The 15,477-nt window shown below is 42.0% G+C and overlaps 1 protein-coding gene across 2 annotated transcripts; it reads right to left on the bottom strand.

Moving 5' to 3' along the window:
• Positions 1-9,346: 9,346 nt before the first annotated feature.
• LOC139928565 (protein NLRC3-like) lies at positions 9,347-15,107 on the bottom strand. Of its 2 annotated transcripts, none has more exons than XM_078285104.1 (9): positions 14,932-15,107; positions 14,210-14,323; positions 14,016-14,094; positions 13,622-13,850; positions 11,411-13,214; positions 11,127-11,300; positions 10,556-10,729; positions 10,374-10,420; positions 9,347-10,232 (listed from the first exon to the last, which is right to left on the bottom strand). In XM_078285104.1, exons 1-9 carry the CDS (start codon positions 14,994-14,996, stop codon positions 9,628-9,630), a joined length of 3,291 nt encoding a protein of 1,096 aa, XP_078141230.1. In that variant the 5' UTR covers positions 14,997-15,107; the 3' UTR covers positions 9,347-9,627. The 2 variants fall into 2 exon arrangements, with proteins under 2 accessions (XP_078141230.1, XP_078141231.1); XM_078285105.1 differs by having other exon boundaries at positions 14,210-14,326; positions 14,932-14,971.
• Between the last annotated feature and the right edge of the window lie 370 nt (positions 15,108-15,477).

Here is a 15,477-nt window from a genome sequence, read left to right as displayed (position 1 = left end):
TGTTGGTTACTCCACCGCATCCTGCGCCGCATTGCACTCCTCCATCCTCACCCCTGCCATCGCAGCCGGTTCCAGCACAGCTCCCACGCCATCCCACTTCACGACTGTGATCATAGGAGACTCCATAGTCCGGAATGTCAGGATGAAGACGGCGAAAACGTACTGTTTTCCTGGTGCGAGGGTCCAGGAAATAGCTAGCAGAATCCCAGTGATTATACGGGACCATCCAAAGTTGGAGCAAATTGTAGTCCATGTGGGAACAAATGACATCCCGAACAGTGCAGTCGGAACTGCTTAAACTGGACTTCATCTATTTGTTGAAGGTCCTGGAGACACAGAAGTGCCATGCTTACATCTCTGGCCCAATCCCAACTCTTGGCCGAGGGGTGGGTCGCTTCAGTCGCCTGCTGAGTTTACACACCTGGCTGTCATCGGCTTGCAGCGATTACGATGTGGCTTTCATTGACATTTTTAACTTGTTTTGGGAGCGTAGACAGCTTTTCTGGAGGGATGGCCTCCACCCAAATAGAGCTGGCTCTCGTATGCTAACGGCAAACTTATCTTACTGTTTACAGCACTCACATGCTCCACCGCTCCCTAGCCATTCACATGCACCTCCCCACTTCCGGTCAAGCCCCTCACTCTCTTCAGGTGACCAGTCTCGCAGTATTTGATGTCCTCCGGGTCCGAGCCACTGTCAGATCAGTTCTACTAATTTAGTTACTGCATATAACAGGCACGGACTCGCTATTATAGCTCCCCTTTCTATTTCCCCTCATTCCATATGTTTATGTGTGAACTCTGCAGTTAGTAATCTTCAGAATGAAGATGGTGTGTCTGATTTCCCTCCGCAGGTGTCAATCATTCTGGCACATTATATAGCAAGGCTGTCTAAAAAACGGACTAGTATTTATAGGCACAAGAGGGTTCTATCTGACCTAATCACTATAAAGACTGAGTCTGCCAGTCGTTTTAGTAATTCATTTTTAAATGGTTGCCTGTGGAATTTAAGGTTTATCACCAATAAGTCTTTTATTGTTAATGATTTTATTCCTTCACATGATTTAGATTTTATTTTTCTGGTTGAAACTTGGTCAGATACCAATGTTCCTCTCATTGAGGCATGTCCCCACAGAATACATTTTGGAATTGCCCTAGGTTATCTGGACGAGGGGGGGGACTTGCTGTTATTTGTAAGGCCGACCAAAAATGTACACCTATTGCTGTTGTCAATTTTATTTCTTTTGAGCTACTCTCATTCACTACCTCCCACCCTACTGTCTTTTTTGGCTTTTTATATCGCCCTCCCAAATCAAAAGGTGACTTTTTGACAGAATTTGGTCACTTACTTCCCATCACTACCACTAACTATGAGAAAGTTTTACTATTAGGAGACTTAAATATCCACATCGACAACCGGAATGACAAACTTGCATCTGAGTTCCTCGATCTTATCCATACTTTCGACTGTACTCAGCATGTCTCTGGCCCTACCCATCAACACGGTCATACTCTTGATTTAATTATTACATATGGCTTTAGTCCAGTAAATCTCCAGACTATGAACATGCATGTTTCTAACCATGCTGCTGTCCTTTTCAATGTTCCTCCTGTGCCTGCGGTCTCTAACCTGAGAGGCCCTCGACACTTTCGACCCATCACTTCACAGACCATTGAGAATTTCTGTATCACCTATCAGGCTTCTCAGCAGCTTGATCCGCTAGATTTCTCATGTTCTGCAGAGGAGCTGGCTACTACACTGAACAAAAATATAAACGCAACACTTTTGGTTTTGCTCCCATTTTTCATGAGTTGAAATAAAAGATCTAAGACTTTTTCTATGCACACAAAAGGCTTTTTTCTCTCAAATTTTGTTCACAAATTTGTTTAAATACATGTTAGTGAGCACTTCTCCTTTGCCAAGATAATCCATCCACCTGACAGGTGTGGCATATCAAGATGCTGATTAAACAGCATGATTATTGCACAGGTGTGCCTTGGGCTGGTCTCAATAAAAGGCCACTCTAAAATGTGCAGTTTTATAGTCTTGAAAAAAGACATTTATTAGGCACTGAACTATGGATCTCACATGACTAGGGCTACAGATATGCATTTTTTGAAAACCAGTCAGTATCTGGCGTGACCACCATTTGCCTCATGCAGTGCGACACATCTCCTTCGCATAGAGTTGATCAGGTTGTTGATTGTGGCCTGTGGAGTGTCGGTCCACTCCTCTTCAATGGCTGTGCGAAGTTGCTGGATATTGGCAGGAAGTGGAACACGCTGTCGTACACGCCGATCCAGAGCATCCCAAACATGCTCAATGGGTGACATGTCTGGTGAGTATGCAGGCCATGCAAGAACTGGGATGTTTTCAGCTTCCAGGAATTGTGTACAGATCCTTGCAACATGGGGCCGTGCATTATCATGCTGCAACGTGAGCTCTGGTGGACATTCCTGCAGTCAGCATGCCAATTGCACGCTCCTTCAAAACTTGCAACATCTGTGGCATTGTGTTGTGTGATAAAAACTGCACATTTTAGAGTGGCCTTTTATTGTGACCAGCCCAAGGCACACCTGTGCAATAATCATGTTGTTTAATCAGCATCTTGATATGCCACACCTGTCAGGTGGATGGATTATCTTGGCAAAGAAGAAGTGCTCACTAACACGGATTTAAACAAATTTGTGACCAAAATTGAGAGAAATAAGCCTTTTGTGTGCATAGAAAAAGTCTTAGATCTTTTATTTCAACTCATGAAAAATGGGAGCAAAACCAAAAGTGTTGCGTTTATATTTTTGTTCAGTATAGATTCATGAAACGATGTACTGCCACTCTGGACACTGTAGCTCGCTTTTAATTGTCTAAAGCCTGTCCTGCTTTAACTAAACCACCACCATGGGTTAATGACCGTGTCCGGAGCATTAGAAGGGCATGTAGACGTGCTGAACGGAAATGGAAAGCTTCCAAATTAAGGTGCAATTTTAATGCCATGAAAGAGCTTTTAAAAGAGTTTAACAACACTGTAAAGGAAGAAAGATCAAAATACTTCTCACATCTTATTGCTGCAAATCCTCACAACCCCAAGCTGCTATTTAGGACCATTAACTCCCTTATCCACCACCCTCCCGATTCCAATGAAGTCTCTTCTATTGAGAGATGTGAGACATTTCGGTCCTTTTTTGTCGATAAAGTTTCCAGCATTAGAGCCCAAATCGTACCATCTCTGTTTACTCTACCACACAGTGAGGTGTATCAGATTTTTAATTCATTTTATCCGGTATCACAGTCAGAGTTACTGAGGATGATTAATGGTATGAAATCTTCCTCCTCTCCTTTAGATGTTTTACCTACAAGATTTTTAAAAGAGGTTTCTGCCTTATTATCTTCAGATATTTTAGCAATTTTTAACAAGTCTTTATCTTCAGGGGTTATTCCTCCAATTTTTAAATCGACTGTTGTTCAAGCCCTACTGAAAAAATCCAACCTTGACACCGACAATCTTAATAATTTTAGACCCATATCTAAATTACCCTTTCTTGCCAAAGTACTGGAGGAAGTGGTATATTCTCAGCTCATATCCTTTATGAATGACCACTCACTCTTTGAAAAGTTTCAGTCCGGTTTTTGAATTCAACATAATACAGAAACTGCACTTCTAAAAGTCTTAAATGACATTAGGATGAATTCAGATGCCGGCTGTTGTACTGTTTTGGTGTTGTTAGACCTCTCTGCTGCGTTTGATACAGTTGATCATGGCATATTAATTGATCGTCTAGAAAACTGGGTAGGCGTGACTGGGACTGCTCTAGACTGGTTTAAGTCTTACCTGAGTGACAGAACCTTCTCTGTATCAGTTGGGAATGTCTTCTCTAGCTATGCAAATATCACCTGCGGCGTTCCTCAAGGGTCTATTCTTGGCCCTTTACTGTTCTCCATCTACATGTTACCACTGGGTCAAGTTATCCGCAACTTCAACATTTCTTTCCATTTTTATGCGGACGATACACAAATCTATTTATCCATAAATCCATCAGACCTCTCCTCAGTTACCTCACTCACAGCCTGTCTTGCAGACATAAGGTCCTGGATGTCCAGTAACTTTTTACTGCTGAACAATGACAAAACTGAAGTGATGGTGTTTGGACCCAAAGCATACAGGGATATTGTAAGCCAGACTTTAGTTTCCCAAGGTTTGCAGTGCACCCATGAGGCCAGAAATCTGGGAGTAATCTTTGATTCGGACCTGAACTTCTCTAAACATTTTAGCAATATCACCAAATCAGCTATCGGTCAAATCAGGAGTATTGCCAAGATTAGATCATTTCTTTCATTCAGTGATGCACAAACTCTCATTCATGCTTTTGTCTCCTGCCATCTAGATTACTGTAACACATTATTTGCCGGACTGCCCCAGAAATCTATCAACCGCCTCCAACTTGTACAAAATACCGCAGCTAGGGTTCTTACGAGAACTCGAAAACATGAGCACATTTCCCCTATTCTCGCCTTATTGCACCGGTTACCCGTGGTGCTCAGAATTGACTTTAAAATTTTATTGCTTGTTTTTAAATCACTGAGTGGCCTTGCCCCATCTTACATTATCAACCTTCTCACCCCTTACACCCCTGTTCGTACTCTCAGATCTGCAGACCAGCTGTTGCTCTCAGTCCCCAGGGCAAGGCTTAAGACAGAGGGTAGTAGGGCATTTGCCGTAAGGGCTCCACAACTGTGGAATAACCATCCATTGAGAATCAGACAAGCTACCTCAATGTCCTCTTTTAAAACTCTTTTAAAAACTCATTTTTATAAAATGGCTTTTAATTAGTTTTTCTTTATTTCTTTATGCTTTTATTCATTTATTTATTCTTAAGATTTTTATTCATTGTCTTTTATCTATGTTTTTATTTCTTGATTGCATTGTATTTATTCTGATATTTGCACTGTGTATTTTCTGTTTTTATGTCTGTGAAGCACTTTGTAAACTTGTTTTTGAAAAGTGCTATACAAATAAAGTTTATTATTATTATTATTACTACAATACAGTGATGGAAATCTGGACAAAATCATATCTAACAATAAAAATATTCTCTGATTTGGGTCTGGGAGACAAAATCTCATCAAATGGGGGTCCGTGGCTCTAATGTGGACTAAATTAGGGTCCTTGGTATGAAAAAGGTTGAGAATCACTGGACTAGATTACTGCAATGCTCTTTTCTCTGGCCTCCCTAATCAATCGACCAATTACAACTTATTCAAAATGCTGGCACATATGGGTCTGGCACTCGCTCACATCTCTGATCTTTTAACCCCTTATTCCTCGGCTGAAAATGTATGATAACACACAGTGCCATAGATGCGAAGCACCACAGCAGTGTTGCAGAGAGGAGGCGAGTGAATGAGCCTCCTAATGGCCACTAGGGGGCACAAACACTAACCGTGAGTGAGTAAATGCCTCCAAATGGCCACTAGGGGGCACAAACACTAACCTTGAGTGAATAAATGCCTCCAACCGGCCACTAGGGGGCACAAATACTAACCTTGAGTGAATAAATGCCTCCAAACGGCCACTAGGGGGCACAAACACTAACCTTGAGTGAGTAAATGCCGACGAATGGCCACTAGGGGGCAGAAAGACTAACCGTCAGTGTACAAATGCCTCCTAACGGCCACTAGGGGGCACAAACACTAAAGGGTAAATTCTACTTCTGCATCGAACGCGGTAGCTACACCGTCGGTACGGCGTAGCCTGCAGAGGCTGCCGCTGTAGCCTACATGCTCCTCTCCAAAAATGTAACTACACGTAGGGCGACGCAAGACCACAAGAACTGTGATTGGCCCGCTTCGTATTTCCTCCTACCTGTATCGGGTTGATGTCCACCGATAGCGAAGACAATAGACCCTTTTCACAGCAGCCATCTTGACGTGTCATAGCAGGTAAACACAGGTGTAACTAATAACATTAATGATGGCTCCATTCCATTTAGGTGTTCCAGTGACAGGGCCTTGGTATTGTGCATGCTGGGTCATTGGAATGGCACTGGAACACCTAAATAGACACATTCAAATTAATCACATGAAGAATCTGCTTCCTCTTGCCGTCGGGGAAGCTAATTCTTTTGAATCATCTTGTTGCTCTCTTCATTTCAGAGTGGATCTGTCTCAGCTCTCCCATGATACATTCCTCTGTATGGACTGAACCACCAGGAAGTGGATGTGCATCTCAGTCAGGGTCTCGGACATCTTTCTTTAGTGGACAAAGCTTTTTCTTCTTTTTTCTTTTTTTTCAGCACAAGATATAATAAAATGGTAAATGTTAAACTGTCAGATTCTCTTAGCTGCCTTTGTCGGTCTTTCACTGCAGCCATTGTTGTTCTGAGGTTTTGTCACTGCTATTTACAGTCTCCCTAGATTACAGTGACTTCTTTAAAGGTAAAAGGGGTAATATTTCTGATTTACTTAAGCATAATATGACTAGTAAATATCAGCAGAGGTTCCCGAATGGTAGTGAGTGAAACAAAGTGAACAGCCATGACACACGCTGTGGAGATTTCTGCATTCAAAAACTTGTTTGAAGGCCCCCAAGGTCCATTCAAAAATTTGGCAAGTTTTTTGCCTTGCTTATCGACAAAAACACACACATCGAACATCCAACCTGCCCACCATGCTGATGATGATGCTGATGATGCTGATGATGATGATGATGATGATGATGATGATGCTGATGATGGAGGGCAGAGAGTTGTTGCAATGACAACGCTGAATGATAGAGGCCGCATTGGACCAGAAATTACACATAGACCCATTAAACTTTCTGCGCCCCTACTGGAGTGTCATGTTAATAAACAAATAGAGGCTTTGAAGTTGTTTCACAATCCTCCTAGCAACCTTATATGGCCCCACGGAGGTCCACTGGTGAGCTGACTGTGTGAAAATAATGTCACACAACCAGCTGTTCACAGCCACTGTTGCCAAAGGGGTGACGACCTCCAATATGGCCACCAGAGGGCGTGTTATGTCACCTGAAAGCAATCTATAAGCTGCAGAGAGTTTATGCACATTTGTATATTGTATTGTATATTGTATTGTAGTTTCTGTGTTGCTCTTTCTGGCAAGTTGGCATTCAGTGTAAGTATACTGCTACCTTTAGTGCAGTCTCTGAGGGTCGCACACCCTACACTGGTCATTTTTAGCTGGCTAATGTGGGCTATTGGTGTATACTTGCTTGACTAGCTGACACTTCACTAATAATATACTATCACATACAGTAATATAGCAATAGTATTCTGTGCAATTGTCTGGTCTGTTGGTATGGTAATGCTAAGGTGGCACACAAAAACAGACTGGGTAGGATTGTGGTAAATGTGGTAAATTCATAGGCGAGCAGCAGAGAGATCTAGCTCACCTATACTTGACCAGACTGAATAAAATGGCAGATAAGATTGCTGCAGACATTTCCCACCCTCTTAACCATGAGTTTGGGGCTCTACCGTCTGGACGCAGGTTCAGATGGCCACAGTCTAAAACAAATAGAATCAGGAACTCATTTATCCCTTCAGCCATCACTCAGTTAAACAGGCAGTGGATATACGATGGAGCCATAAAAACAGCTAGCCAATTAAATGTAGGCTACTCCAGTCCTACAGTTCCACTTTTTTTTCTTTCTTTTCTTTAAGGTTGCTTGTTTCTACTTTATTCATTACTACTTGTAAACAATTTAACTCATGATGTAGTTAAATATGTTGCTGTATTATGAGGCGTGTACTTCTCAGTATGCACTTTATCTGGATATGTACATATTGTATTATATGTGCTGTATAGTATGTACAAATTGCCTCAATGAGGACATTAAAGTTTTCTATTCTATAGATACATTTGTGAGACATGGAGATGAAATGAAATGACAATTAACCAATACTCTTCTTCCCTTGTTCTCTTCTTCCAGACGGACTCCGTCAAGTCCTCAAAAGGGCACTCTCACAGGAAGATGACCACCGATATAGCTGCCGAGAAGAACGCAGGCTAGTTTGGAGTCGGCTACTCAATTTGATCAGCAAGGTCAAGGTCACCAATCCAGAGCTGTGCTTCACCGACAACCCAAAAGAGGCCACACTGCATCTCCTGTATAGTCTCCTGTATAGTCAGAAAAATAAACTTTTCAACATACTGTTCTTTTACTTTCAGAGTAGAAACAGAATACAGAGCAGCAACAAAACTACAGAAAGCCAGCCAACCTGCACACATGCTGTAGCCAGTACAGTCCACCAGAGGGCGACCTCACTCCACACAAACACTCATCAAAGATAACAGGTCCCATTATCCCAAATGGGACCTTAACTTAATATGAACTGCAATCCAGAAAACTCTGTGTGCATGTCTAGTCTAGTCTTGTTTATTTATATAGCCCTTTATCACAAGCATGATTCAAAGGGCTTTACATAGCATCATATACAGTACATGTCTACATACTACATACACATATACATCATTAACATACTACATACAAACACACTCATACCTATGGGCAATTTAAGGTCTTCAATTCACCTGACCTGCATGTCTTTGGAAACCCACGCAAACACGGGGAGAACATGCAAACTCCACACATAATGGACCGGGGTGGAGATCTTGCTGTGAGACAACAGTACTAAGCACTGATCCACCGTGCATGGTAACACTCTCACTGTTTCCACTGTACTGCTTTAAAGATTGTTTTTATTTTTCAGTCTGAATTTTATTTTCAGCTTCTGCTCCTGTAAAAGATTTGCTTTCTGGAGTAAAATCAATCTGTATATTGAGTGAAGAAAATTGTGTAGAATAAGGTCAAACAATTTACTATGACATTTCCATGAAAATCATTAAACATTCATAAAACCTGGAGAAAGATTTACCTCTATTTAGAGTTAGGATAGGTTAAGACATTTCCATAAAGGGTAAAATAGGATTTACAAGGGGTTTCATATGAAATGATGCATCTTGCCTACTGCCTGTTGGAGGACTTTCTTTAGTGTGATTTAGTTTGTATTTTGCTCTCTTACATTGTTGCATGTTGTTTGTCTGTGATGCTGATTTCTTCTGTGATGCTGAGGTCTCCCTTCAAAAAGAGTCTTTTTATATATATATATTATTCTTGATGCTGAATATGTGAATCTGAGTGTCCTTCACATTCTGGTGACCAATTTGGCAGCATAAATCAATGATGTCATAGATTACACTTTCCTTGGTTGTTAAAAGGCATGACTCATTATTTATAAAACAATAAATCAATATAATGGTGTATTTTAGGGCAATTGTAAGTATGTTCTATGTTTTATGGTTGTTTGACAAAAAGAGGTTCAAACAATGTTCATTTAAAACTTTAATTCTGGGACAACAATTGTAGAAAACAAAATAGATATTTAGCTTGGAGAAGTGAGATGAATAAAATACCAAATAAAACAAAGGTTCAAAGGAAAGATCAGTGATTAATGAATCATGAATCATGTTTGTTTACAGTAAAAATGAATAATAAACCTACATGAAAATACAAGCAATAATATTCTCACTTTAAGATGTAGGTGAGTGTGTGTGTGTGTGTGTGTGAGTGAGTGAGTGAGTGCGTGATCATGTACAGTGTGAACTATCATTTAAGCAGTTGTCTTTGGGCAACGGTGTGAGTGTTTCTCTACACAGGAGGCGACTCTACCTCCTACCCAACACAGAGACACTGAGGAACCAAGCCTAAACCCAGACCTAAATCCAAACCCAGGGTACAGGGGTTCAGTGAATGTGGAGTGGAAGGTGTGGAGGTGGATCAGTGTGTCAGAGGAAACTCTGTAGAAGGACAGAGTGCCAGCAGGCCAGTCCAGATATACTGCTATTCTGTCAGAGTCAGAGGAGGAGGAGATACGTATGTCTGTTCTTCTCTTATTGTGCCAGGCAGAGTAACTATTATCAGAGCAGAACAGACACCACGACTTATCATTCCGTCCAAGCCAGCAGTCATCATCCCCTCCTGTCCTTCTGATTCCTCTGTATGTCACTCCTATATCAACCACTCCTTTCCACTCGACCTCCCAGTAACAGCGCCCAGTTAGACCATTTCTACACAGCAGCTGTTTGCTATAGTCAAATCTCTCTGGGTGATCAGGATGTGGCTGCTCCTCTGTCATCACTGTCACCTTTCTGTTGTCCTCAGACAGAGAGAGGTTTCTGTGTGCTGTGTTTGGGTCCAGTGTGAGTTCACAGGCATCTGATGGGGAGAACAAGACACAACACAGCAGTGGTTTTTAATCTCATGAGCCTCTTCTGTTTATTATTTGTTGATTTATCAGTACTTTGTTATTAATCTGTTTCCAAGAGGATTTAATGACACTAGAAAAGTTCAACTTACACCTGAGGGGCACTGGTTTCAACTGACACTTTCCACCATGGTCAACACTGTGGAAGAGGCAGAAAGAAGAGAAATAGAGACAGAAAGCCAAATGGACGAAAACACACACACACACACACACACACACACACACACACACACACATAAAGTACATAATGTAACTGTACAGTCACAAAAGCTACCTGAGAGTGTCCAGTCTCCAGTGTGGATCCTCCAGTCCAGCAGAGAGCAGCTTCACTCCTGAGTCTCCTGGGTGATTGTAGCTCAGGTCCAGCTCTCTCAGATGGGAGGGGTTGGAGCTCAGAGCTGAGGCCAGAGAAGCACAGCCTTCCTCTGTGACCAGACAGCCTGACAACCTACAAACACACACAAAACAAGCTACATGTTAGATTTTATTAGTATACTACTGTGAAATTAGTTCTGTTAGTGCAGTCAAATGCTAGTAAAAACTATGGTGTAATTGGTGTTTAGTTCACAACACTAGGGACAGTAAGGAGAGGACATAATGAAATATTCTCATTGAAAGTAGTTCAGAGGGGCTAGAAAGTATTGCTGAATGTTAGTTTGAAAATTACATAAGCAGAGAAAATCGTACAGAGGTTAGGTATCTTCACTAACATTAATGTGCATGCAAATAAATAAATGGTCATGTGTTGAACATTATGTAATACTGACCTAAAAAAAGACTGTTCTGAGAACATGGACCTTAGAAATGTGTCAAATCAATTGAGAAAATTTGTAAATTGAGCTTACCTTAGAGTGTCCAGTCTACAGTGTGGACTCCCCAGTCCAGCAGAGAGCAGCTTCACTCCTGAATCCTGCAGGTCGTTGTTACTCAGGTCCAGCTCTCTCAGACTAGAGGATCTGGAGCTTAGAACTGAGGCCAGAGCTTCACAGCTTCTGTCTGACAGCTTACAACCACTCAGCCTGAAGAACCATTAGTAACAAGGACAAAAACTTTGAAAATGTTCTATATCAGTGCATTTAAAAAGATCACATTTAATGTATTCAATCTATCCAGTTATTGATGCACCTACAGAGCTTTATTGGAGGCTTTGACCACAGGCAGCAGCCTCAGAAGACCCTCCTCTGAAGCAGAGTATTTCTTCAGGTCTAACACGTCCAGCTCCTTTTCTGATGACAGTAAGATGAAGACCAGAGCCGCCCAATGAGCAGGGGAGAGTTCGTCTGTGGAGAGACTTCCTGATCTCAGGTACTGTTGGATCTCCTCCACTAACCAACAGTCATTCAGTTCATTCAGACAGTGGAACAGATTGATGCTTCTCTCTGGAGATGGATTCTCCCTGATCTTCTCCTTGATGTACTGGACTGTTTTCTGATTGGTCTGTGAGCTACTTCCTGTCTGTGTCAGCAAGCCTCGCAGGAGAGTCTGATTGGTCTCCAGTGAAAGGCCCAGGAGGAAGCGGAGGAACAAGTCCAGGTGTCCATTTGGACTCTGTAAGGCCTTGTCCACAACACTCTGGTAGAGGTGTTTTACTTTAGATTTCTCTCTTAATAGTATAGACAAACAGGATGTTGATTGAGTTTCTGACTGTAGATTGACACCAGTGTTGATGAATGACAGAAAGACATAAACAGCAGCCAGAAACTCCTGAATGCTCAGATGGACAAAGCAGAACACCTTGTCCTGGTTCAGCCCACTCTCCTCTTTAAAGATCTGTGTGAACACTCCTGAGTACACTGAGGCTGCTCTGATATCAATGCCACACTCTGTCAGGTCGGCTTCATAGAAGATCAGGTTGCCTTTCTCCAGCTGCTTAAAAGCCAGTTTTCCCAGAGAGAGAATCATCTTTCTGGTCTCTGTATTCCAGAGAGGATCTGCCTCAGCTCTCCTATGATACTTGACATTTCCCACTTTGGACTGAACCACCAGGAAGTGGATGTACATCTCAGTCAGGGTCTTGGGCAGGTCTTCTCTCTCATCTGTTCTCAACACATGCTCCAGAACTGTAGCAGTGATCCAACAGAAGACTGGGATGTGGCACATGATGTGGAGGCTTCGTGAAGTCTTGATGTGTGAGATGATTCTGCTGGCCTGCTCCTCATCTCTGAACCTCTTCCTGAAGTACTCTTCCTTCTGTGGGTTAGTGAAGCCTCTCACCTCTGTCACCATGTCAACGCACTCAGGAGGGATCTGATTGGCTGCTGCAGGTCGTGTGGTGATCCAGAGACGAGCAGAGGGAAGCAGTTTCCCCTTGATGAGGTTTGTCAGCAGCACGTCCACTGAGGTTGACTCTGTCACATCAGTCCAGATCTCGTTGTTCTGGAAGTCTAGAGGAAGTCGACACTCATCCAGACCGTCAAAGATGAACACAACCTGGAACTTGTCAAACCTGCAGATTCCTGCTTCTTTGGTCTCAGTAAAGGAGTGATGAAGAAGTTCCACCAAGCTGTACTTTTTCTCTTTCAGCAAATTCAGCTCTCGGAAAGTGAATGGAAATGTGAACTGTATATCCTGGTTGGCTTTGTCTTCAGCCCAGTCCAGAGTGAACTTCTGTGTTAAGACTGTTTTCCCAATGCCAGCCACTCCCTTTGTCATCACTGTTCTGGTTGGTTTATCTCTTCCAGGTAAGAGTTTAAAGATGTCTTCACATTTCATTGTTGTTTCTGGTCTTGCTGGTTTCCTGGATGCAGTTTCAATCTGTCTGACCTCATGTTCATCATTGACCTCTCCACTCTCTCCCTCTGTGATGTAGATCTCTGTGTAGATCTGATTCAGAAGTGTTGGGTTTCCTGTTTTAGCAATCCCTTCAAACAAACACTGAAACTTCTCCTTCAGATTAGATTTGAGTTTACAGTGGCATATTGCAGGAGGGGTTTCTGAATGAACAAACAACAAATAATATCAATGAGTGAATGTTACAGTAAATTTGAGAAATCTAAACATTTCTCGGTAAACGCATACAATTCCCATCACCATAGCATCTATTCTGCTCATCACTGGTGGACAAACAGGTCCTGGCTGTGTGTGCAGCTGAATGTGAAAGGCAACTGTGGGCAACTGTGCACTTTTTAAATTAGCACTACTGTGTTCAGCATTTTACACCCATATTAACAAATTGATAATTTTAGCTGATGATTTGTGAGCATTTACCTTTCTGATCTGGTATGGAATAGATCTTTTTTGAGAAATGTCTATATTTACAGCAGAGATGTAAATGTAAACATCTCCCATTTTCCCACCATTTCCCCTTTTCATCATGTTAAACCTGTTAAAGGCCTCTTACTGCTCTGCAGAGAGTCAGCCAGCTCCTCCTGCTTCATTCTCCTCAGGTAGTGCAGTGTTATCTTCAGAAAAGCCTCTCTGTTGCTCCTCCTCTGCTCTTCCTCCTCACCGTCCATCACCTCCTCATCCTCCCTCTGCCTCTCTAAGCATTCTGGGAAATCTGGACTCAGAACCCTCTGGAACCTCTTCAGCTCGTTCTTCACAAAAGTGACAATGTTCTCCTCAAGCAGCTGCAACAGAATAATATATGAATTATACTTTCTTATTAAAATTGCAGAACACAACATCAGATCCATCTTGCATGAACTGAAAGCTCACTGTAACATGGAGAGTAAGTGTTTGCTTTGAAATTCATTTGTAGCTGAGGTAAAATGTCTTGTTGTACATTTACACACCATAAATACAGAGTCCAGGTCTGTTTGATGCTCCTGGGCAGATTGATCACTGGGAACCTCTGACGTCTCCTGGTGGACTCTGGAGAAAACATGATCCATTAGTTTATATAATAGTAGGAGTATGAAGGGCCGGACTTCTTTCCTCTACTCAGTAGAGTCAGATAATAACAAACTCATCTGTTTTCAATTCTTACCTTTGCTCAGTAGAGTGCTGTCCATCTTTGAATACAATAGGTGGATCCATAGACCAGTCACTCTTTATGGACACACAGCTGGGTACAGGGGAGTCTGCTCTCTCCTGCTGGATCCTGCTACAAACACAGGACTGATAAATTAAAACAGCTTGTATGCTCACTTAAAATGTGTTGAAAAATATATAACGTTATTGGAATAGTTCACTCAAAAATTAAAAGTCTGTCTACTCTTAAATCTACTCACCCTCATGCCAGTTGAAACACAGTTGAAGTTTCTTTGCCCACACACAGAGAGATTGCCAGCACAACTCCATAGCAGTCTTTTCCAGTAGAGACCGGTTCTTTAGAGTTGCATACCATAAAATTACTCTATACAACTCGTGCAGCATAATCCAAATCTTCTGAAGCTAAACAATTGCACTGAGTGGAAAAGACCTATATATACATCATTATTTAGCGCAAATCTAAATGTAACTTTAGCACACAACCAGACCTCGCGCATTCACATGAATCTTCCCCACACTGCTATGTATAGGAGTCCCCATTGACTTCAACTGTTTTGGAGAAGGCTGCTGGAGTTGTGTTGTCAACCTCCCTGTTTGTTATGTGGACAACAAAACTTCACCTGTGTTTCAACTGGCATGAGGGTGAGTAGATAATGTCAGAATTTTCATTTTTGGGTGAACTATTCCGTTAAGTGTTCATGCTAAAAAAAAACATACTTTTTGTCAGATAAATGCTGATCTTTAAAATTAATATCAAAATGCTTGGACCAGTCACTCTTCATGGACACACAGCTGGGTACAGGGGAGTCTGGTCTCTCCTGCTGGACTGGGCTTCAACACAACAGAAACAGACCTTTTACTCTGAATAATGATGGTGTAATGATTATTTCACTACTGAGCTCTGAGATGGAGAACAGTCACGGACAGTTAGAGATCCTCATCTTACCTCTTAGCTTTGGTCTGCCTGTCATGTTCCCCAGACAGAGTGGTTTTAGAGGGAGGGAGCCCCTCCTCTCTCTCCTCAGACAGACTCATAGTAGAGCGAACACCTTTAAAACACACTGGACTGATTCACTACAACAAGGTTTCCACTACATATATTATTGCAATGGCTGTGTAAGTGTACAAAATACTAAAAATACCTGTTCTTTCCATCAAATAGACTGACAGGATTTTTAAGCCTCCATCTAGAAATGATGTGTGAAACAAAATGTATCTCAGTATTAGTAAGATGGTTGTGTTTTGCACACTTGGAGTATCAAT

This window comes from Centroberyx gerrardi, chromosome 1, assembly GCF_048128805.1.
Source record: "Centroberyx gerrardi isolate f3 chromosome 1, fCenGer3.hap1.cur.20231027, whole genome shotgun sequence".
Taxonomy (NCBI): domain Eukaryota; kingdom Metazoa; phylum Chordata; class Actinopteri; order Beryciformes; family Berycidae; genus Centroberyx; species Centroberyx gerrardi.
The sequence above is the reverse complement of the archived record's forward strand: the minus strand, read 5'-3'. Positions and strand labels throughout refer to the sequence as shown.